The following is a 24,842-nucleotide window of genomic DNA, read 5'->3' on the forward strand; positions in this document are numbered from 1 at the left end:
CTTAGGTATTTATCTTAATTTCCATCCTTATTCTATTAGATTTTATTCGACGGCCTTAAGGCCGTCGAATAAAATATTTTCGACGGTTTTGATCTGTCGAATCTGGGATAAATCACATATATTCGACGGCTATAGGCCGTCGAATAAAGACCGTCGATTTAATTTCAAGACCAATCAGAATGTACCCAAACGCTAGCTTTGTCTTCAACCTATATTTGTAAAAAAAATTCACACATTCATATCAACATCGACATTCATATCCCGTCCACTATCATCTCCATCCATTCACACCAATTTGCATTCAATTTATAGTATCAACGAATAATAAGATTTAAAAATTGTTGTCCATACACATTCATATCAACAATTTATATAACTATGCAAAAACTGAAACCATAACTTGAAAATTCTACATATGTTGTAGACAATCAAAATTTCCAGTATTTAAGTTCAATGACATCCACTTCAAATGCTAGATTGGGAACTATTATCCTCTTTAGGGGGTCCTAACTGCCGGGTTAGGCATGACCGAGTCCATGGATCCATGGCGGCTTTTTGTTCTGGTTGAGGGGTTGCTGGTTTCAACTGTCTAAGTTCATTCTCTCTGTCAACAAACCTGCATGAGCAATGGGAATGTTAGATCGGAATATCAGAAAATATCAAGACTTACCATATTTCTCCCACGACCTCGGAATTTAATAGGGTCTAACCTTAACTAAACTCCTAATAAACTTATCAGAACGAAAAGTGCACTCACCAGTCTATTAAGTTGGTGTTCATTTAAAGTTCCTCCATGTTCTGCATGGTTCTCAATGCTGAAAATGTAGGGAAAAATGATCAATGATTGAAGTATGAGAAATTTAAAGCTCATATAAGTCAAATATAAAATAAATGAACTTGATACAGGGATACATACCCTTTTGAAAACCACTCATTGAACTGCTCGTGGCTATCAAACAAGGTGGGCATAATGAAATGAAGAAGAGACCGTAGCTCAGCCATGTTATAGCTCCCTCCTTCCTTCTCTCTTTATTCCTTTGAGAAAAACCACCTGATCCAAGGATAATTATAAGAATATCTAAACTAATAGGAAGTCCTAAATCGTTTTTGCATACACATCCAATGGATAATATATGAGAAGATGACAAATATTTAAAACTGACACGAACTTGTTACATAGATTGGAACTTGTCAAGGCATCACAAACCATTCTTGGGGTAATGTGCTACTGTCGAAGCCTGAGCTCAGAATCCTCCATTTACGACATTTATCACACTGCACCCAGTCATGATCTGAAGTTTACAATACACTATAGAAAATAAATGAGTTAGATGGAACCACTTATAAGTTAGTTGAGAATAACTAATATATTATACAAAGAACAGCATATCAGCTGACATGGTCCAAACTACCACAATTGAAGATAAGTAATGAAATATTAGGAGTTTACTGACTTTAAATTTTTTAGAGTAGTGATAATATGACTAGCCAGATGGCATACTCAATCGACTCCCTGACATGGACAAGTTCGGGAACTGTAGATCTGTATGCCTTGGGACACAAGATTCCCTAGGAATACACTTTAATGGGTAAGTGCAACCGTGTATCCCAAGGTGTACAGATCTACGGTTCTGGAACTTGTCCACGTCAAGGAGTTGATTGAATATGCCACTTGGCAAGTCATATTATCGCGACTCTTTTTTTTAAACCCTTGTATAGAATGAGCTGTCACTCCATATATATACTTGTCGATTATTTTCTTAACAACATGATGAATAATATTAAAGGAAGTTAATTAGTTGATAATAGGCAAATATTACATACATCTTGGAAGGCCTTAAGAGTGATTGCTGCATGGATCGGATCTACCAACACTGTTTTTGGTGGATTGTTCAGCTTTGGTAGCCTCAGAGGCCACTACAGTTTCACTTCAAATCTGCAATAGTAGATTTTTTTTAATTATTTGTAACTTATTTATTAGAAAATTAAGTAGTCTAGTCTAATTATCAATCAATGATGTAGGTAAAGTAAATGTACTTCAGCTAAACTTAGTATATAAAGAGAATGGAAAGTCTTTGTTTTTTGAGTGGTGATAATCTGACTACCCCACGTGGCATACTCAATCGACTCCCCTGATGAGACATGTGCGAGAATTGTAGATCTGTACTCCTTGGGATACAGATCTATGGTTGTAGCACATGTCACGTCAAGGGGAGTTGATTGAGTATGCCGCGTAGGGTAGTTAGATTATCACAAACCATCCTCACATGAATCCTTTTTCACCATTCAACTGAAGTAAATGATAAGAATAGAAAATCAAGAGAGAAAATAGTACCTTGCCAAGTTGTGTCAGTCCGTCCCTCAACTTCGGAATGACTAAAACATGGACAGGGGCTTGTGGGTCGATATCTCGAAATGCCAACACCTTCTCACCCTCATAATGGAGGAGGTGACCAACTGGAGTCTGCCATCTCACCGTCAACGTCCTCCACGACATATTCCTAATTATGCATTCAAAAAGCAACTTCAGTGATGAATGATCATAAATTCAATCTCTAATGAATTTTTAACAGAAACAAAGCTAAACATTTTTTCCAAAAAAAAGACACATTTTTAGAAATATAGATTTCTGAATAGTTGAAAAATAAAATTAACTTGTCAATTGTCTTTTGTTCCGATGAAATAGTTGAAGGGAAAGCAAAAAAAAAAATATGTGCAACTGGACCATAGAGTAGAATAGTTAACCTTCTTCAATTGTTGTAACTTCCTCTACTGTTTCAGCACCAGATCTCTCACACCCCATTGACATTGCAGAATAGAACTGCTGAGTAGGCTGTTGTGTGTGATGCCCCATAGCAACCCGTAACTTCCAAGTTCACAAAATTTAAAACATTAATGGAGAAAAAGGAGAAAATCTGTCTATATAGCAAAAGAATTACTTAAAGGGGCGTCAATGGGTACACTTTTTAATTTCTACATCACCCCAAAAACTGAAGTAAAAATACATGATGTATACAATTAAAAGTAACAGTTAGAACACACCCGAGTTAAAAATGGAGAAAAAGTTAAATATAAAAGTGGTAGTCAAGGAACTTAGTTATGAAAACATGCAATGAAGTTATCAAACAAAAGGTAAAAAACCTTCTTACCCCAAGCGTTGTCTTGACTTAACCCTCAAAATACACAACAATGGCTCCTAGGCCATCTAATCACCTCACCACAAAGAATATCAAGTAAAGTCCCTTGGGGTCCATCTCTATCCGTTAGCTCAGCCGAAGAGTCAATGATCTCATCGATACAAATTGAATAATACTCCATATCTGGCATAGATCACATTCCTTCTAAAGTTCATCAATAAACATACCCTACCATTATTCAATGATGGTAATGATTCTGATACTGGTTCTTTACCTCTTCGTCTATTAGGAATTGTGGAATCTGATGTCGCCTATAAAATAAAATTATTGTTTATGATTAGATATGTATGCTGAAATCCATCTTTTATATGAATTAAATATTAATGAAAAATTAAATGAAGAATCTCTAAAGTTAAAGTGTTTTTACATCTTACCTGAGTAGAAGGACCTCCAACTTCAAATGTAGATGATTTTTTCTTCTTGTGCTTGTTCTTGTTCTTCTTTTTCTTCTTCTTATCTTTCATTAGTGCATGAACTAGTTGAGTTAAGTTAACCATGTCTCTTTCAAACTTATCCGTATAATTTCAACTTTGAGTTGTATAACGTAATGAAGTCTTTGAAACTCCACCCCCCATACCTCTTACTCTGCCTTTTCCATCTTTCCCAAACACCTATGCACAACTATGATTAATATAATGTATGTAAATAAAAAATTAAAATTAAATAATATAAGTCATACATACAATAGAAATAGGATCATGATCGATATTCTTATGGGCAAAACTAGGATCTTCTCTAATAAGATTGTTTAATTGACCCTACAAAACAATGAAAACATTACGATGATTAGTAATATTTTCAAAAATAAAAATAAAAAATTTGACTAAAAAAATGACATCACTTACGAGAGATTTGGCCAACTTAGGAGTGAGAGCACTACCATCACTCCTCGTATGACTATCAATGAAAAGCTCTGTTCTTGTGGGCTGCCGACCATCCATCTTATATTTTTTCTATTTAGATCAAAAATGTGTCACATCAAAAATGCATACAATCTTAAAAGCAATACAAAGTAATGAACATTTGAAATAGAGTATGTAAATTAATAATTAGATTAATACTTACCATTTCTTCTGTCTTTTTTGCTATACCCTTTCTATCGGTTGTGTGTGGAGTTTTATTTTGCTTACGAAACTTTTTCATTTTATCACATTTTTCTTGGTCAGTCGATGTCGATTTTAAATCAACAAACTTCTCCCAATCATCCTGTTTGATCCATCTACTTTTGGGCTTATTCAACTTTCGCTCTGCATCAGTATTACCAACTCTGCAATATTCCTTCCTCAATCGATATTTCCAATCTCTCCATGCATGACCAGCTTTCTGTAGGCAGAACTTCTTATAGTCCTCAGAAATGTCGTAACGAGACTGTCAAAATATGAATAAATAAATCAATTCTAATATAATGAAAATATTCATCATTATTACAACTAATCAATAGAATATTTAAACTACCTGGAGAAGACGCCAATTAAGTTCAAGCAACTCCGTCGGTACCTTCCTCCAAGAAGAATAGAAAGGTGGCACGTGTGCCATCGCATAGCGGACTATATTGGTCGATAAGTCTGTCGAATTATCCCCAATGCATTGTCCCATAGCATTGAATTCCACATGAAGACATGAATCAGATGATGAATGTGGATCTGATGTCGACAAACTCTGATGACTATCTCGTGTAGGAATCGAGGGTGTCGAGGTATCAGAATCCGATGTCGACGAGCTATCAGAATTCTCCATCGACGAGCTATCAGAATCTTCTATCAACGTCATAAGACCTGTATGGAATAACATTAAAAAAATAGTATAGATATCTGAAAGCAATAAGATTAAACATGAAAGCAATAAATCAAATAGTGAGTTAAATAACAACCAAAGCAGAAATATTACACAATATCAACAATGAATTTGTATTTGAAAGAAATAAAAGTAGATCATTACTATTATAACATACTATTTTTCATAAATATATACATAACGTACCAATATAGTTAGTTTTCATCATCATTTTCAATGATATCTTCTTTAAGAACAGATGATAAAGCATCCACGTTACTTGCCACAAATGCTAAAGGATCTTTAAAAGTATCTACATCTTTATTCAATCTCTTTGGAGCTTCTAAAACCACGTGCCAAGCTTTCCGTAGGCCGACTTTGATCTTTACAATAAAAAACTTGAGTTGCTTGTGAGGCAAGAATAAACGGTTCATCGTCCACTTTTGTATTTCTCATCAATCTCTCTAGATTAACATATCGTAAATTTGTGTCTCGATCAACCATATACCCATTTGAATCTTCTATACGCACCCAATCACAATAAAATACCGTCTCTTTGAAATCTAGGTAGTCTAACTCAAGTATTTTCTTTACAATACCATAATAGGTAACTTTTTCATCTACATAATTCGTATCTCTAGCATTTGCCCGGAAACTCATTACAGCTTTCATTGACACCCCAGAGTTTTGTGTTGATAAATTCATTTCATATTCCGCTGTATAGAAAACATACCCATTTTCTGCATATGCGTCATATGAAATTGCAGAAGCATTTGGGCTGATAGCAAGCCTTTTTGTGATTGAGGGGCTGAAATCGTCATGTAGTTGTTCTCTAACCCAATGAGCATATGACATTTCTTTCTCTGCTTGTGAATTGGTCTTTCGACTATTAGCCCTTGACGCAAGACTTTGAAGGTATTTATTATATTTCCTATAGAAGATAATATGAATTAATAAGGTTTAAATTCATATAATATAGAAATAAATTTGAGTTGTTGCTACATACTTTCCCATTGAGAATTCTCAGCAGACTGACGAAGTACCCATTTGCGAACTTGCTCGTACTCCACATTGTTCAGAACATAACGTTTCCCATTCTTATCAATAGGGTAGGCAGGTTCACAGTCATCATTCATAATCATATGTTGGCCTCGTTGATGACTTCTTATTCTACGTAAATCATCGGGCATGTAATGCATAGCATACATCATTGCTTCTTCCATAAGATAACATTCTGTGATAGAACCTTCTGGGAATGTTTGGTTCACCACGTATCGTTTATAACTCTTCATCATCCTAATAATATTTTACGAATTAGACAACGATAAGACAAATAAAAATATTCATTGCTTATTGATCATCACATACCGTTCAAAAGGAGACATCCATCGATATCTAACTGGTCCACACATCAGCGCTTCCTCCACCAAGTGCACAAGGAGATGTATCATAGAAACAAAAAAAGAAGGTGGAAAATATTTTTCGAATACACACACTGTTTCTACAATACGTCCTTTAAAACTTTGTAGCTCCAAACGATTGATTTTTTTCGAGCATAAGACATTGAAAAATATCGAGAGTTGTCGAATAGCGGCACACAACGGCTTTTGATTCTTCATCTTGAATGCGTGTATTAGTAACACCGGTAATAAATGTTGCATAAGTATGTGATAATCATGTGATTTCAAATTTTTCAATTGAAGTTCTTGTAAACTCACATTTTGTTTCCAATTTGAACTGTATCCGACAGGAACTTTCAAATCCCACAAGGTTTTACAAATTAATTCTTTTTCCTCATTAGACAATTCGTAAAGAGCTTTTGGTAAAACCTCATTGCCATTAATGTTCATCGGCCACAAATTCTTTTTTATCTTCATTTCTTTCAAGTCTAATCGAGCTTTACGGCCATCCTTGGTCTTATCCTTCGTCTTCATAATTGTTGCGAAAAGATTTTTAGTCACATTTTTCTCAATGTGCATCACATCAAGATTGTGACGAAGTGGCAAATCCTTCCAATAAGGCAAGTCAAAGAATATTGATCTCTTCGACCATGGAGTCTCATCATTCGTAGATTTTTTCCTTTTCTTACCTGGTAATTTTCAAAACTCTGTATGAATTGTTTTCAACTTGGCTAATAGATCAACTCCGCTCAACCGACGAATCTGCTTCTCTTTTTCTTCATACCCATTAAATTGAGATTTTTTACTTCTAAAAGGATGGTTGATATCAGTTAAAAATTTCCTGTGCCCCATATAAGCAAATTTTCCACCATGTTTTAACCACATTGAATCTGTTCCTTCACTACAAACAGGACATGCAAATTTTCCCGCTGTTTTACAACCCGATAAATGACCGTACGCTGGAAAATCATGTATAGCCCATAACAAAATTGCTGTCATTGTAAACATATGTTTAGTGCTGGCATCATATGTTTTAATTCCTGTAAACCACAACTCATTTAGCTCTGCAATAAGTGGTTGCAAGTACACGTCAATGTCATGTCCTGGACCATTTCTCCCAGGAATTAAAAGTGTCAACATTGTAAACTCCTTTCGCATGCATAAAGATGGTGGTAGATTATATGGAACAACCATAACAGGCCAACAATTGTATGAGTTGTTTTTCATCCCAAATGGATTAAATCCATCTGTTGTAAGTCCCAACCGAACATTGCGTGGCTCAAGAGCAAAATCTTCCCATTTACTATCCACTCCTCTCCAACAAGATGAATCTATTGGATGGCACATAAACTCTTTTCGTTGTTGACCTCCTTTAAAATGCCATTTCATATTCTCCGCAATCCATGGCACACTATACATTCGTTTCAACATTTGCGTTAGTGGAAAATACCTCAATATTTTCACCGGTAAAAATGTTTTCCTCGATTTCTTTTCATTAATCGGTTTCCATCTACTCTCGCTACATTTTGGACAACTATCTCTATCTTCATTCTCTCTCCAATACAATATACAATCATTAGGACACGCATGAATAATCTCACACTTCATCCGTAAAGTCTTGATCATTTTCTTCGCGGAGTAGGTGTTTTCTGGTAAGGAGTTATCATGTGACAATATCCTTTTAATCATTTGCAATAATTCATCAAAACTCTTCTGAGACCATTGATGTCTAGTCTTCATACTCAGCAACTCAACTATAACAGATAATTTTGTATCCTCTTTTCGACATGAGTGATATAAGGGTTGCATCGCTTCCTCTATCATTTGGCGATATTGAGTATCATCTATTGAATCATCATGAACTTGGTCATCGTTTCTATCAGAACACTCATCCATACAAGTAACTTCATCTTCTTCGTTGGAAAAATGTCCAAGCACATCATTCAACATGTCTGTCATTCTTGAGATCATATCTTCATCACATTGACGAACAGACGTACTAGCTTCGACTGTTGCATGAACCCCATCCCTCCAATGTTCTCCATGGAATGTCCATCTCTTGTAAGAAGTATCTATACCGTCACAGACTAAATGTTCTGCGATTGTTTCTATATTTTTCCTCATTGATAAGGTATTACGATATTTGACACAAGGACAAAAATAATGATCATCATTACCCAAATTCTGTCTATTTGTTTTCAAGTACTCAATAAATGACACTACACCATCAATGTATTCCGCTGATAGCCTAGGTTTCGAAATCCACTCTTTGCTTGGAACTTCAAACCTCTCCATCAAGCATACAACTGATAAGTAAAAGGAAAAAAAACAACATATTTTTAGAAAGATGTCTAAGCTAATTATAAAATATATTGTTGGTACTGTCATTAATCATAGTCTTTCACATCATTTGATGTGATCATGACCATCAAATCAGTAGACTTCTATGAACTAATGATGTTGGACTTCTAATGCCGTTAAAAATTAAGGATAACCATTGGTTTCAATTCTCAAATGGGTACTTAAATTCTTAATCTAATTTGAGATTTAAACCAATACTAAAGCTATGGAAACCATAAAAGATATCTAATTGAGAATAAGAATAGAAACAAAGACTACAAATAAATAATAAATAGCAAATAACAAATAAAAAAGAAAAAACGAAAATGAGAATGGTCATGAAATTTGTAAGTTACAAAAGTGAATATGTTGCTTTGATTAAGGTTTTTGAGAAACTAAATTGTTTTTTATTCTCAATTGGTTCAAATTTTTTAGATACGACTCTAATCATTCCGAAATAATACAATACATTCCAACACAAACCAAAACTTTAAACCATATAACAACCAATAAATGACCTTACTAGACCAATTAAGAGTAAGAAGGGAAGGTAATCTTTATAAAACTCATTTCATTCATGTTTTGATAATGGGTTTATAGCATTTCTCATCAGTAAACTACATTAAAAAAACAATCTGGTCAGTAAATTGCATGAATCTGCTTCAATGATGGTGTATTTCAGATTTTGTAGAGTTTCTCTGAAACCATAATTAAAACTAAAATAGTTCATACGGTACTGTATTAGTTAAAAAACTGATTTCATTCATGTTTTGATAATGATTTTGTAGAGTTTCTCTAAAACCATTTTACAACGTGTTTACTAACAACCAATTAGTTAAAAAACCGAAACATAGTTGTGGGTCTAGTAGCGGTTACATCTCTCTATCATCATTACCTTATAAATATCAGATTAAGAGATGACTTTAAAATACAATTAAATTAAAATTAAAATTAAAAGATTTTAAGAAGAAAAAAATGGGTTCAAGTTCAAATCTTCGATTGGTTTGTTTGTTTATGTTCTTGTTTGCATGGGTTGCTAATGTTCATTGTACTTCCAGAGTTTTCAATGTCTTGGACTGTGGTGCAGTGGCAGATGGCAAGACTGATAATGCTAAGGTTAGGACTTCTAAAACTATATAAAAAGAAAATAAATAAAGAAAAAAAAGATAAAGATAAAGAACTATAAATATAAAAAAAAGACACAACTCCTGCTGCGTGAAGCCTGACATGCGTAGCTGCCAAGCCTCTCTACTCTATGTGTTTGATAGAGAAAGAGAATGGAAAATATTTTCGAATCCCTTTCCTTAACAGACATGACAGCCTTTTGACCAAAGGACCAAATCAAATCAAACATATAATTTATATATAATCATATAAATACAAACTGAATCTCAATGCCCTCGAATTACAGTGATTCAAATAGTAGTTCTAATTTGTGGTTTAACAATCACAAACCTTGAGTTTCCAAGTATGTTTGCTAATATTATCCCACATTCTAGCATTCTAGATATTCTAGTACTAGTTTTTCTTTCAAAGGAGCCCGGATTTGATAGCTATATATCTTGAAGCTTTTGCATTTCTTCTTGTGTAAGTTGGGGATAATCTCCCCTATTCTCTTGTAATATTTTCTTATTCTCAAACATATGTAAAAAAATGGAATTCCAGATGGACAAGTAATACTGAGTAATTCTTTGTCTAATTAGATCGTTGGCATTTGTAAAGATGTGGTAGTTTGGCCAATAAGTGTGGACTTCTGCTATCAACTGCAAAAATTCCGATATGCATTGTAGACTGGTTCAAACCGACTAAGCAGCAATGCTGCTGGTGCAGCAATTAAACCAAAAGTATTACATTACACACCAAGAAGAAATTAAACCAATCCAATCCCATCTGCTTTATGAAATACTGCTTTTTAAACTCTTGAATAATTTATAATTTGCACTGAAAGAAAAGTCACCCAAAAATTGAGATAATTAGATTCAAAATAGAGTTTTCCTTTTCTTCAAAGATGTGACCATTCCACTCCTTCCAAATTCCCTAATAAATGGCAAAGGGAAATGAAAGTCCAAGACATTGCTGGCTCAAAAAAGATCAAATAAGACTCGAGACACTAAACAGCCCCATGAAAATGGGAGTGCTGTTAACAAATCTTTGTGCTAAGTTGATGAACCAATGGCATTATGCCACATGAATTGAATATGCAAGCGTGATTGATTGGTTGGTTGGTGCAGAGAAAACATAGGGAAAATTTTTCTGTACGGTTTGGACTTCCCATTTTAAGTTCTTTTTTTTCCCCAATACTCGTGGCGTAATGCCATTGGTTCATCAGCTTAGCACATAAATTTTTTAACAGCAAAAGGCGTATTCAGGTACAGTACCCACAAAAGAAAGCCAAGTCAAAACTAGGCCGAGTCAACTTCATTCGATTGGATTTCAGAATAACTGGCTAAAACTCATTTGAGCCAGAAACTCAGCCAAGTCAACTCGAAAACTTAACAGGTCAGGTCAGGTTATAAACTCTGCCAAGTCATGCAGTTATATTTAATGTCAATCCAAAATAATAATAATAATAAATACAATTCTTATTCAGAATATAATATAAAAAAAAACTTTATAACTATTTAATTAGTTTAAATTTATATTTATTTGACTAGCTCAATGAGTGGGTGGGTCACATGTGTCTAGCTCAATGTGTAGGTGGACCATGCACATGGTACACATGACGGAAGATTGAATTTTAGTTGCTCAAGTGGGCATGGTTGTGTCATGAACTTGAACTCAAAGAGGTATTTAGGCATGGCTCCTAGGTGATTGCTGAATAAGTGGACAAATTTTGTTGGTGTTGGCGTATCTGTGTTAGTAATGGCTTTTAATTAAAGTGCTTGCTTTTATATACAGAATCTGAGAGTACAAGGTGAGACATTTTTTGGAATGCTAAATGGAACTAGGAGGCTTGAAGCAGGAGTAACTATATTGTTGTTGTGAAATTATGAGAGTTTGATGTTTGGTTTCTATTACAAGAATAAGAGATGACAGAGGAGTGTGTCTGTTCAATAATAGGGGTGCAACTTGGTCTGGTTCAAACTGAGAACCAAACCAAACCGATCGATTTGGGGTGGTTCGGAATAAGTTGCGGTTCGGTTCCGGGTTACGAAAATGGAGAATCAATCAATTTGGTTCGGTTCTTAGATCATGATTGTATAAAATCAAATCCCTATGCAATATATATATATATGGGAGCGGTTCGGCAGCCCTAAAGTTTGCCAAGTTTGGTGCCAAACATTTTTTGTAAATCACTTTTGATGGGGTTAGAAGTTTTGGAATAGGCTGATTTTTTGTGAGGATGATCTCTACGGTGAAGAGATGATTGACAGAGAGCTCCAAAAATAGACCCTTAACGAAAGAGTCCAAAGATAAACAAAATTCAAAAAACAATCTCCATTGGACATGGCTAACAAGAAGACAGTGAGATGGACCATTGGCATGTATAAGAAGTCACATTATACATATAGAGGGAAATCACAGAGTTGACGGAGAGCTCCAAAAATAGACCCTTAACAACCTAAACTCAAATCAAAGAAACTACATTCATATCATCTAAGCTAAATTCATAGAAAAGTGCATCCAATTAGATTTCTCCAATTTTAGATCCAAATTTATCAGAAAAGCTCCAAAAAAAATTATAGATCACCATCAAAACATAATAATTAGAGAATATTAAAGTGAAAAATAGAAGCAGTAAAGAAACTAGAATAAAAATATAAGAAATAAAAAGAAGTGAAGATGGCCGACTGGAAAATTAGGGTATTTACAAAAAAAATCGCTAATAACTCTACGATTAGAAGTTCATTTTAGCACAAACAAGCTCGGTAAACAAGATTAAAGCATCTAAAGCAGAATTTTAACAAGATTAAACTGAAATTACAGAGAAAATTATAAAATGTACCTCTTAAAAGGCTAAACGAGGCGGGAAGAAAATCTGATTTGCAGAAACACTAAAGATCTCTGGATTTGAAGCAGATCAAAAATCTATTAACGAAGTGATCGATCGGTGTTCTCGAATGCCTCTCGAATGTCTAGCTTGATCGGTGATCAGTGTTCTCGAATGCCTCTCGAATGCAGCTCGAATGCCGCTCGAATGCCTCTCGTATGCCTCTCGAATGCAGCTCGAATGCAGGTCGAATGCCTCTGCAAAGTCTGGTTTAGTAAGAAATTCAGAGTCGAAGAGGGAGATTGAGAAGAGTAGATCGAAGAGGGAGATTGGAGATTGAGAAGAAATTTCGAAAGGATTTTAGCGCAGTAAGGAGATGGTTTTCCTTGAGAAGAAAAGGAAAATCGAAATAATTTTATTAAAAATAAAATATAAAATATAAAATACCAGTAGGTCGTTGGGGTGGAGCTGTCGAATACGTCTGTTGGGCTTAAATGCGGGCTTTGGGCCGGCGAATATAAACGTGAGATTTGGGCGGTCGAATTTAACGTTAAATAAGTGCAGAATTTGGGCTTTTTTGATGTAGTGTTTATTCCCCATTTCTTTCGATTTTGATCGACTGGGCAAACTCCAGAAGGAATTTCCTAGCAAAGATTTTCATCTTTATCGAAATATGAGTCTTCTAGAAGGTCTCCCGCTTCTTATTTCTAAATCCCTTCACTCGGACTAAATTCCAAGCATCCTAACAATGGAATAAAATTGAAGAATTTTCCTTCCAAATAACTCTCTTCATAATGCTCCGCTAAAGATGAAATTGAAGAACATGTGCTGTCGCACTCTCATCATTCACCACCTCTACTTCAGTTTCAAGACTTCTAAGAAGTAAGGGACAACTCAAAGTAGAATCATGATTGGAATGGGTATGCTAGTTGGGGTTTAATTGTCATGCTTCTAACATTGCTATGAAGTTCTTGTGTTATTTTTGGAAAGTGTGATCTTGAGGATTCAACTTCAATTGATTTACAAAATGCAAAAGGAGTAAACTTGGCTTAGTCTTGCTTAGTTTGGATTGGGTTATTGATCCAAATATTCATTTAGTTTCTAATTGGGTTATTATTGCACAGATATGCATGTAGTTCACCATGAAGGTGGCCTACGTTAGAAACAAGCAAAACAATTACACAGAAGTTTACTTGAAAAGGAAATTGTGGAGGTTTCATATTAAAAAATACCCCTATTTTTGCTAGGTAAAATGATTAGGTTATTATTATGGAAGTTGAGGATCAACCATAATCAATGGCAATGCAAACAAGAGAAAAACAATAAGAAAACAATCACATTCACACGCGACAAATTTATGTGATCTAACAGTTACATTCACAAGCAACAATGATCAAGATCTTACAAAATATTACCTGAAACGATGGCTTACATAGGGGTCTCAAACCATAGTCACAAAGTAACAAGGAAAACCTGATATGGAAGTTTACTTGAAGGAAATAGAGAAAATTTCTTAATGGGAAAGTACCCCTCAAGAAGCCCCCAGTTACTTGAATTTTTACTATTATTACACAGCTAGAAGATGCAATACCATTAGGGTGTTAAGGGCCAATAATTAGTGAACCACCTTGTTCGGTGATATTTAGGCATTGCATATGCTCAAATCTGACAATTAGAAACCCCCTACTTAAGATTGCAACATCCCATCCACCACTACCACCATGACATACCACATTAGCAATCTACCACTACAACCTTCTAGATTCAAAAAAAAAAAAAAAAAATTACATGTTCTTTTGGACTTGATCTAACATTTTTAAAATTGACAGGTAGTGAACTTCCACCTAATTCCCAAATTTAAATTAAAATCCAACGGTGAAAAATAATTTATTTTCTTTGAAATTTTTTTCAAAATTGATAAAATCTTGTCATGTCTAACCCTAGAGCATCATATTATGTTTTTAGATGCCACAAAGTGAGCTCAAGGACCCTTAGTAAGGGTGAAATCCTTACTAACTTAGTAAGGCTAGTTGGACTCATACTTTTAGAGAGCTACTATTGGCACCCAACTTTAAATTATTACACCCCAATTTCCTAAATTATTTATCACACCACAATTAATTATTAAAACACATTCTTCAAACATTACAAAGATTAATCCACGTGTCACCATTGAGACCAAGATAATGTTTTACCTCCAAAATAAAACAGTACTCGACATATTTGTAGAGGAAAACTCATGGTCCATATAAATAGGAAAAAATGGAAAGAAAATAACAAAGTTCAAAAATTGGGGAAGGAAGAAAGGGAAATGTAACACCAACTTCAACATGGAAAGCAAGAACAATATCTATGGAAAAATAGCACATAGAACAGCCTACTTATAAGAACAAATGTTCCAATAAAGAAATATACTCATCTTGAAATGAAAAATGTTAATGTTAGGATACACCTTTACTTTTTCTTCACAAAACATCACAAACTACCTTATAAATTATGCCAAAAACAACACAAATAGGGAAAATTAGAACTCTAAACTTTGTACATTATATAAAAAAAATTTAAATAAATAAATAAAAAAAAACAAGAAAGGATTTGAGAAGAGGGGCAAATACTTACATGATATATGTAGAGAAAGCAGTAGAACAACATTTTAGGAGATTTGGTTCTCTAGGATCCATCAAATACTGTAAATCAAATATTCTGAAAAAAAAAAATTAAATTCGAATTAGCATTGGAACCTAATGATAAAAAAATTTTAAAAAAAATATCATTCAAAATCAATTGTATTGCAAGGAAAAAAAAAATACTTACCTGTTCTAACTCTTGATAGATTTGGGTTTTGAATAAAAACCCTCCTTTCTTCTTCTTCAACCTTGACAAATCGTGAGAACGGGATCATTCTCTAAAGGGACGGAGATATATAGTGGAAGTGGGAGAGAGGGAGAGAGGAGAAGAGGAAACGAAGAACTTACCGCGAAAATGGAGACCATGAAGGTGCCAAATTGAAAATGCCTCGATTCTTCACTGCATTTTGGAAGAAGGTGTCTCGATTTAGGGTTTGTTAGGCCGATTCACAAACTCGCCATCGATTTTTGCCATTAAAATCAGATCAATCGATTTAGGGTTTTGTTTCTTCTTTCTTCAAAGGCGTTTCCAACGAAAATGCCTCCCATTCATTAGATGCTCATCGTTCTTCACAGGCGTTTCCAACGAAACTGCCCCTAATCGTCGTTCTTCACAGGTGGTTTTCATAACATCGCCTCCAATGGATCTGTATTTTGGGGCTGTTTCGTGAAACCGCTGTGAATATAATCGCCTCTCGTTCTCCAATGGAGGCGTGTTTGAAAAACGACGTTGTTTGCAATTATGTGGTGGACATTTCTTTAAAAACGCCCCTATATTGTTTTATTGTTGGCATTTCACAAAACCGCCGAATAAAAACACCTTAAAAGCCTATTATTTTTGTAGTGTAAACATTCTAAAACTTGTTCCTAAACCCATGATAAGTTAGTTCTCGCGTCATTGTTGCCTTCATTGGCCAATATCTGCGAATTTTCTCTCCTCTCAATTTCTTAAACCCATGATAAGCTAGTAATCATATTGCTAGTATTGAACAATCTAATGTTTTGATTTTATAGTTATATTTAAACATTTACTCTGCCCGACATTAAAAATGCATCTCTTGTAAACATATATATAGTGTCCTTAAACAAACATTAATATACTCCACTGATTGAAGATAAAAAAAAAATTAAAAATAAAAAAAGAGAACAAAAATTTCATATTTATTTCTCGAACTAATTTAGACATCCAAATGATGCAGTAAAATTGATGGCAAGATCATCAAATAGTTATGAATTTTCCTAAACTCACAACTCTATTAAAGGACATATTTACCAGTATTTCCTTGTGGCAACTGCAGGACCAAGTTCATACTTGCTTCTAAACTTGTGAAAGAGGAAAAATTACGCTAAACTAAAATTTATAAAAATGCACTCGCATAAAAGTGTTTAATTTGCACCTTTAATGCTCGTTGCACCTATAGAAAACTACCATTCAATTCAAGGGCCACCTACTGGATGTTTCATAGCTAAAAAATTATGAATCTATTTTCTTTGTTGATCCTATTTATGTGCATGTACACGTATCAGCATATGTATGCATGCCCAATACCTATAAATAAACAAATGTATGCACGTGATCAACTTTACAAAGTCTGCAAATGATTATATAGTATCTATCTGATGGGTATGATGACCTAAGTGATGTTTAAGTAATATTTACCACCATCTAACCAAAAAAATTTAAGCACACTTTATAATATGGTAATATTTCGTGTGTAAATAATAATTCATGTCTCGAACAAAGGATATTATGATATCCTTTAACCATTGGAAGGCCTATATGGGAGGTCCAAAAACCTAAAAAACTTAAGAATAATAACTTACATTTGTAGATAGAGTAATATGTAACCACACAATCAACCACAAAAGGCTACTAATAACCAAGAAGCAGGCAATCTGAAATCAACCATTAGTGGAGTTTACAAACTACCACATAGACATGCTCTTCAAACTTGACTATTGTTATGTTCATTTCATACAACCAATATTTATATAATAAATTGAATATAAAGTATATTAGAGAAGGATTCCAAAAGTCAAGTTTCTAAATACAAATTCCCTACATTTCAGGAAGCCAAACAACAATATGGGGGAAAGAAACATAAAAAAGGAATAAGCCAGTCCAATGGAATGAATGAAATCATCTAAAAGACACCAATATAGGAGCATCTGTATTTGGGAGGTAAAGTGGGTGGGAGGGGGGAACAATCAGGAACATTTTACCTTTTTGTTTCTACTTCAAAAATACAAATAAAAAATAAGGTTTCAATTAACATTACTAAAGGGAGCAATTATATTAATTATGACCTAAATCTGAAAAGCAAGCTCCTAGGAATTCCTTTAAGCTTCAGTGCCTTCATCTGAAACCATGTCTGCTTTAAAAAACAAACATAAGATCACGAGCTTTCTTTGGGTGAAACAATCAAATCTATAATCAATCGACGTCAATGCTATCGGAGTGCACCTCATCACGAGGGTGATTTAAGCGCAACAAAATGTATCAGTGGTTTGCTAAGCATATGGCTTACCATAATCTCCCATTCCCATCGTCCAAAGACGATATATTAAATCCCAAATTGCACAAAAGAAATCAAATGTTTTTAAACTCCATATGGGTCTAGGAAAATGAGAAGTCGTCATCTGAGACCATAACAAAGCATAAAAGAAACCCTAGAATTTGGAAATACTCCATTATCTAATCTGGTAACTAACCAAAATGATTTTCAGTCCTTAAGTCACTTACATTCTGTCCTTTACAATGTCTAAACATATAAGGAACAAAATCATTATGATTCCTAACAAAGTTCTATTCTCAGAGTATCCAACAAAGTAACACTTTTTCATAGGTCAGGTAACACAATTGGGTCTTTACCCTCATAGATATGGGGATTAAATTGCAAAACCCATTTCCATTCCTATTGTAGTGACCTAGTTTTTATGTAACTTCACATTGTATTTCATTTGTTTGATTAGCTAGTGCTAAAATAAAAACAAAGATTTAATTCATTAATAGTCTACAACACAATGTATTAAAACAGATGAAATTGAAGAACTTAACAAATTTCCTTAGCGATAAACTAAAACAAAACTGATTACGATATTGAACAAATAGAGTCCACTCACCACTGTGGAATTGAACCTTGAACCTCAAACATAAACCTGGAGCTATCGTCTCTTCTCATTTTATCTTCCTATCCCGTTAAAGAGTGGAAGTTGAGCGGTCATCAAATCATCAAACGACAAATACATTTGGAAAAATCTTTAAACAAGTTTGAAAATGTAGATATCAAAACCTTATCTTATCTTTCTACCGACATAAAATTAATCATGGTAATTTTCCGAACAAAATATTTAAAGGCTCAACTTAGTAAAACTGTAGGAAAAAAAAAAAAGTAACTACATAAAATACAAATGGTAGTAAATATATAATGTAGTAAAATGAAAAACATAATAAAATGATGAAAATGATCTTCATTCTTAGTGTTTTTAAAATAATTATTAAAAAAAAAAAAAAATCCAACATGAAGACATAATACTACCTTTTCCAAAAGATTTTTCTTCTGCAACTCCTTCCTCAAGAAAATCAATCTCATCTGCCAGAAATATACAAGAAAAAAAAAAACACAAAAATAACAAAATATAGAAAGTTTCGATATTTGCAAAAGTGTTCCATGATCCAATTTCTAAAACAGTCTATACTTCTAAAGCTAGCTATTGTTAATGATGCCAAAGCAAAACCATAACTGAAAAAAAGAAAAAAATAAATAAAGGGAAATATCTTGAACACATCAGATCTCCAAAACTGATTGACACGCGCCAGATCGCATGCTCCCTGGGGATAGAAAAGAAGAGAGGATACTAATACTATTAATAAAAAAAGAAATTAAGAAACCAAAATATATATTTTTTTTTAATGTGAAATGGTCCATACGTTTTTCGTCAAATGCGCAGTGATAAGGTAGGCCTGATCACCACTTAGACTCCCGAGAGAATCCATCAGAAATCACGCTATTATCCATACTTCCACCACAATTAAAATACAATAATAATAGCAAAAAAATTATAATTTTTTAAATCATATAAAGTAACAAAAAAAAAAAAAATTAAAGAAACAAAAACGTATAAGCGATCTCCTCATATCTCTAAGACTAACCATGTAAAACCACCATAAGGATCGGAAAGTCAGATTCCGGCTACCGGAAGCTGACAGAAAGAGACGTGAGCACGAACCAACAACAGTATGCCTCATACAATTGCCCGAGTGTGCTCACTCTCTTCTGTCAGTTTCTTATTTCCCAGAAAAGGAAAAAAATAAAAAGAAATAAAATTTTCCAAAAATAGAAATATTCATCCATCTTAATAGAAGGAGAAAGCCTCAGATCTGAAACTTCAGAGATACCCATTTAAGGAAAGATACTAGCAACCATCAACTTTTATAAGTAAGATAAGAAAGAGAGGACTGACTTAGGGTTTCTCTAGAAGAAAGAAACAAACAACACCCACTAAGTCTATTTTTTCTTGCTACTGTTAGATCTATCTCTCTTCATGCAAAAGGCACACACGTGTTAGTGGCACGTGTCGTATTACTTGAATGAAACTGAGCTGCGCTCCGAGAGAGAGAGAGAGAGAGAGAGGCTGTTACGTTACTTCTTTGCTTGTATCCTCCGTCACTTATTTCTAGAGAGAGAGAGAGCCAAGACTGCACGAAACTTTTCAGAATGAGAAAGAGATTGGTCGAGTGACAATTGGTTGGCTAGGATCTTTCGGCTACGTGTTGGCTTTCGAAATACTTTTTATTTTTTATTTATGATAATAGTGGGTGAGATTGACTTTTAATTTTCTTTCATAACAATCTCTTGATGGACTGATTAACAGCCGTCAGATGGATCATGTGAGGTGGGGCCAGATGTCGGTCGCAATGAACATTGGTAGTTGTGCGGATGGAGACTGTGTCAAGTAAGGAGACAAGATAAAGACGCGCATTTTTGTTAACTGGGTGCATGCAATGGTCTACAGTCTACACTCTTTGATAAAGTGGAGGGGACCGAACCGACCTTATACTTATAATATTAAGATTCATTTATTTATTAATATTTTTTCTTTTTTATTTTTAAGTTTTAAGTATAATAGGGCATAGTTTCGAAACTCTTTGAGTCAACTCAAAAATCGTCCTAGTCAAATCATGACTTTGAGATGATTCAATCTAGAAGCTCAATATAACCAAGTGTCATGCTTTGTGATACCTGAGGGTGCTGGTCAATAAGGAGTATTGTTTATTATTCCATAATTTTTTATCAATCAAGTTTGATGCAAAGTTTACTAAGGCATCAGTGAACCCTATCTAGAAGATGGGATTTGAAAGAGGAGCATTTAAAAGAAAATTTTCTAAATGTTTTATATATATATAATAATTTTAATGACTTTATTTAAATTCCTAATTATATTTTTTGGGGTATATTTTTTTACTATTTATTTAGTAAAAAGGTATAATCTATAATAGAGAGTTTTCTCTTTATAATGAAATTAGAGTGGATCATAGGATGTACCTTAATCTCGAGGGAACCATGTAAATCTCTATATTTTGTATATATATACATATATATATATATTGTAATTTTACTGACTTTATTTAAATTCCTAATTATATTTTTTGGGGTATAGTTTTTTCTATTTATTTAGTAAAAAGGTATAATCTATAATAGAGATTTTTCTCTTCATAATGAAACTAGAGTAGATCATAGGATGTACCTTAATCTCGAGGGAACCATGTAAATCTCTATATTTTGTGTTTGTATTCCATTTGTATTTATTTCGTTTTATTATTTTGGATTGATATCTCTACACTAACTCGTTTGGTTAACTATGATATATCAAATAAACTTGTTAAATTTGCCAAGTTAACTCAAAAATGCGTCAAGTCAGATTATAAACTTGATAAAGTTATTTACTTACATTGATAGTTTTGTGGAAAAAAAATTATTATTGTTTCTTTTAAAATATTAAAAATTATTTTTAAAATTTATAACTTCTATATATCTTTTTTTGACTTAATTCAAGTTTTTGACTTTTCCTATAGACAATCAAGTTTAGTATGAGTTTTAGGGAGCGTTTGGTTTGGATTGTATATCTCAATTCTTTATTCTGATTGTGGATTGTCAAAATCAGATTATAGAAACTAACTTCCCGAATCTAAAAATCTCGTTTGGCTAACACTGTTTCTAAAAATTGATCTTGTTATACTTCTTGAAATTGAGAGTAAAAATACACCTTCGAAAGATTGGAGAAAATGAACTTTTGAGAAGAAAAAATCAAATATTTAAAAAAAAATTTGAAAAAGATGACATTTAGGTCATTTTCAATTAATTTTTAAGTGAATTATTTGTTAAGATTAACCAAAAAATATAATGATTTTGAATTTTTATTTCAAAAACTATTTTTTTTTTTGCTAACAATAATTATATTATTATTATTATTATTATTGCTTTTGTAATTATTTCTACTACTAGTGTTATTAATCCTAATTATATTCATATTATTACTATTATTAGTTATTGTTGCTGCAGAGGGAAATAACCGCGCAATTATCTGAGTCGTACACGTGTCCAAGCCAGTTAAGTGCTACCATGCATAAATTAACACATGGGCGTTACCCAGTAGTAGGGCAGGTTAAAACAAAGATTTCCCTAGCCTAACTAGAAGGGCAGCACAACACCAAATAAGACTTAGTCTGTCAAGTAGGGCATACCTGGTCTAAGAATACCTGTAATCCTGATATGTGCACATCAAGCCCAGAGATCTCGGAGGAGATCTCTCCAATATAGTATAACCAATTCAAAAGATCTCTATTCCGTTTGTGGATACATAGAATCAAGGGATTCCTTGGGATCACCGCCCGTGAGAGGGGAAAATCCTGATTCGCATCATAGATTCATAAATAGTAGGATTTGCACATAAGAAATGATCTTTTGACAGATTGGAGATCTAACTAGTTCTTTAGACTATTCCTCTACTTCTCTAACTTGAGCATCGAAGTAATTTTGATAGGTACCACACTGGCACGACTGAGGTGATAAGAGTGACTTCAGGTCAAAAGGCAGAGTCCTTCAACATAATTCACCAGATTCTGATCGCACAAAATCAGCACCGTCCGTGGGAAACCATTAGCATATTCGTTTCAGTCGAAACAATGGTGAGATCCACAAGAACCACCGAAATCAATGCACCCCCACCCGTGGCACCAGTCGCAGATGTTCAACTCTTGACAGTGCTAGAAGCCATGAATAAGTAATAAAAAGAGATGTAGAAGAAGATAGATTACTTAGTCGAACATAATCGGAATCTGAGTTTGCTTATCGATAACTAGCAGCCAACGAGACAAGATCTCCCACCAAGAGATCCTCAGCCTCCAACTGAAGATAATCGCGTTTGGAATACAGAAGGAAGTGCACAACCGTTGATCTCGACGAGAAAATGAGGGACAAAAGTTATTACTGCAACTGCTTGAATAGAGCCCGGAATGGGTCTGACTTGAGAAGAGATTAGAGAGATGATAAAAAAAATGAGACAATAAAGAGTGCTGAAATTGGCACACTGACTGTGCAAGCTGTCAGAGGGATTCAGAAGTCTCCCTTTACAATAGAGATCTTGGCAAGAGAAATTTTGAAGAAGTTTATGCCACCACATTTCACCATTTACTTAGGGATGAAATACCCAATGGAACATTTTTTCTACTTCTGCCAGATGCTTGCCTTGTAGGAAGGAAACGAATGAGTGATGTGCTGATTGTTTCCTTCAAATTTGTAGGAAAACGCATTAATATGGTTCCACAAGTTGCCATGTGGATCTATAGCTTCTTTCGAGGAGTTTTGTACTGCCTTTGTAACACGTTACATTGGCAATAAGAAGAATGGCGAAGACGTAGATGCTTTGCTCAACATGAGAATGCAGTCTGAGGAAAACCTAAGATAGTTTACAAGGAGATTCAGGGAAGAAGCAATGTCCCTGGAAAGCTATGATAAAAAAATGGTCGTTGTGACTTTCAGAAACTCTTTGCCATTTAGCTTACGGTTTTATAGATCTCTTGTGAAGAAGAGACTAGAAACATTAAGCGAACTATTCGAAAGAGTAGAAAAATATATTCACTTGGAAGATGATCCCTAGAATTCGGTTGGGAAGAACAAAATAATACATGTTGTGGTATAGCCCAATAAGTAGTACTAGCCACTATAGTAGAGTAGAAAGAGATCGCTCTAGTAGGACGGAGAGCGGAAAGGTGAGAGGACATATTTTGCTATGCCCCTTGTGAGATTTTGTAATTTATCGCGAATGAGCTTTATTTTGAATGGCCAGCACCACTTCCTCGAGATTAGACAAATTGAGATAAGAGATACTCTGAGTATAACAAGGTGCGGGTACACACCATTAACAAATGTCAGGTCTTGAGAAAGTTTCTGCAAAGGTTGATAGAGTAAGGCAGACTGAGAGACCTATCCAAAAGATAGAGAGAGAATCCACCCCAAAACAGGAACTAGAGGCCTGATCAACCACCTATTGAAGGACAGGATGGAAGGGTAGCAGTGATACATGTTGTCCTTAAGCAGGAGAACAGAAGGTCAAGCCAAACTAAGGCTAACGAAAGAATCAAAAGACGACGAGCAGAGCACCTAATTCATGTCTACACAGCAAGAAGCGAGCCTACAGAGTAGATAGAGCCTTATGGAGAATAGACCGTGGCTTTCACAAATAAGGACCTAGATGGGGTAGTGAGGTCCCATTATGATGCATTGGTGGTGACCCTCCAATTGGGCACTTTCACTCTCAAGAAGGTGTTGATCGACAGCGGTAGTTCTGTCGACATTCTGTATGTTTCGACATTTCTGAAAATGGGTCTTAGCATAAATGCGCTCACCCCAATAGGAGCACCTCTGATTGGGTTTGACGGGAGAACAAACCAACCGTGGGGGAAGATAGTCATATCTGTGCAGGTAGGACCAACAACTTTGATGACCAGGTTCATGGTTGTCGAGACAAGTTCTCCATATAATGCCATCTTGGATAGATGTTGGACACATGAAATGAGGGTCGTTCCCTCTACATACTACCAGGTCTTAAGGTTCCCAATGCCACAAGGGATGTAGGACATACGAGGGGATCAGGTAGTAGCCCAGGTATGTACGCTGGACAAGGAGGAGCCCTCCGAAGATACTATCTAGCAATAGCAGTTATAGTGGGGGAAAACGAGCCTAGAGAACCCCATGCCTAGAGAATATCCAAATGATGGATATAAGGGAAGATAGACAAATCAGAGTAAGAGTAGAACTACCATCAAAAGATTTGAAAGAACTAACAGACTGCTGGACATTTTTGCTTGGTCTATAGAAAAAATACCTGGGATCAGGTCAGAAGTGATCTGCCATCACTTGAACGTGAAATCAGCTACAAAGCTAGTAAAACATAAGTTGAGGAGATTAGCACCACGATTCAGAGAAGTAGTAAATGAAGAGGTAAGCAAGCTGATTAGAGGAGGGTTTAATAGGGAAGTATAATTTTCTAATTAGATAGTAAATATCGTAGC

General features: G+C 34.5%; 1 protein-coding gene across 18 annotated transcripts; it reads right to left on the reverse strand.

The window, feature by feature from the left end:
- Window positions 1–305: 305 nt before the first annotated feature.
- On the reverse strand, window positions 306–19,960 carry LOC147393190 (uncharacterized). Of its 18 annotated transcripts, none has more exons than XM_086455333.1 (23): window positions 19,422–19,951; window positions 19,200–19,276; window positions 18,808–19,100; window positions 15,617–18,459; window positions 15,456–15,516; window positions 15,261–15,344; window positions 12,657–12,898; window positions 6,339–8,676; window positions 5,977–6,266; window positions 5,704–5,901; window positions 4,653–4,972; window positions 4,263–4,565; window positions 4,043–4,150; window positions 3,881–3,955; window positions 3,572–3,808; window positions 3,150–3,448; window positions 2,746–2,866; window positions 2,336–2,501; window positions 1,825–1,936; window positions 1,170–1,309; window positions 917–1,051; window positions 758–815; window positions 306–616 (listed from the first exon to the last, which is right to left on the reverse strand). In XM_086455333.1, exons 8-15 carry the CDS (start codon window positions 6,947–6,949, stop codon window positions 3,722–3,724), a joined length of 1,992 nt encoding a protein of 663 aa, XP_086311459.1. In that variant the 5' UTR covers window positions 6,950–8,676; window positions 12,657–12,898; window positions 15,261–15,344; window positions 15,456–15,516; window positions 15,617–18,459; window positions 18,808–19,100; window positions 19,200–19,276; window positions 19,422–19,951; the 3' UTR covers window positions 306–616; window positions 758–815; window positions 917–1,051; window positions 1,170–1,309; window positions 1,825–1,936; window positions 2,336–2,501; window positions 2,746–2,866; window positions 3,150–3,448; window positions 3,572–3,721. The 18 variants fall into 18 exon arrangements, with proteins under 18 accessions (XP_086311459.1, XP_086311458.1, XP_086311456.1 ...); XM_086455332.1 differs by having other exon boundaries at window positions 19,200–19,288; XM_086455330.1 differs by having other exon boundaries at window positions 18,808–19,276.
- Window positions 19,961–24,842: the final 4,882 nt, after the last annotated feature.

The sequence above is a fragment of the Akebia trifoliata genome, chromosome 10 (assembly GCF_017979445.1).
Source record: "Akebia trifoliata isolate Shusen 1 chromosome 10, ASM1797944v1, whole genome shotgun sequence".
Classification (NCBI taxonomy): domain Eukaryota; kingdom Viridiplantae; phylum Streptophyta; class Magnoliopsida; order Ranunculales; family Lardizabalaceae; genus Akebia; species Akebia trifoliata.

Excerpts from the sequence above, each read along its gene's own strand:
- LOC147393190 (XM_086455333.1), bottom strand. The coding sequence starts at position 6,949 with ATGCACATTGAGAAAAATGTGACTAAAAATCTTTTCGCAACAATTATG. Across the intron at positions 6,267-6,338 it reads TGGATGTCTCCTTTTGAACG|GATGATGAAGAGTTATAAAC; the intron begins GTATGTGATGAT and ends AAATATTATTAG. Across the intron at positions 3,809-3,880 it reads ATCATGATCCTATTTCTATT|GTGTTTGGGAAAGATGGAAA; the intron begins GTATGTATGACT and ends AGTTGTGCATAG.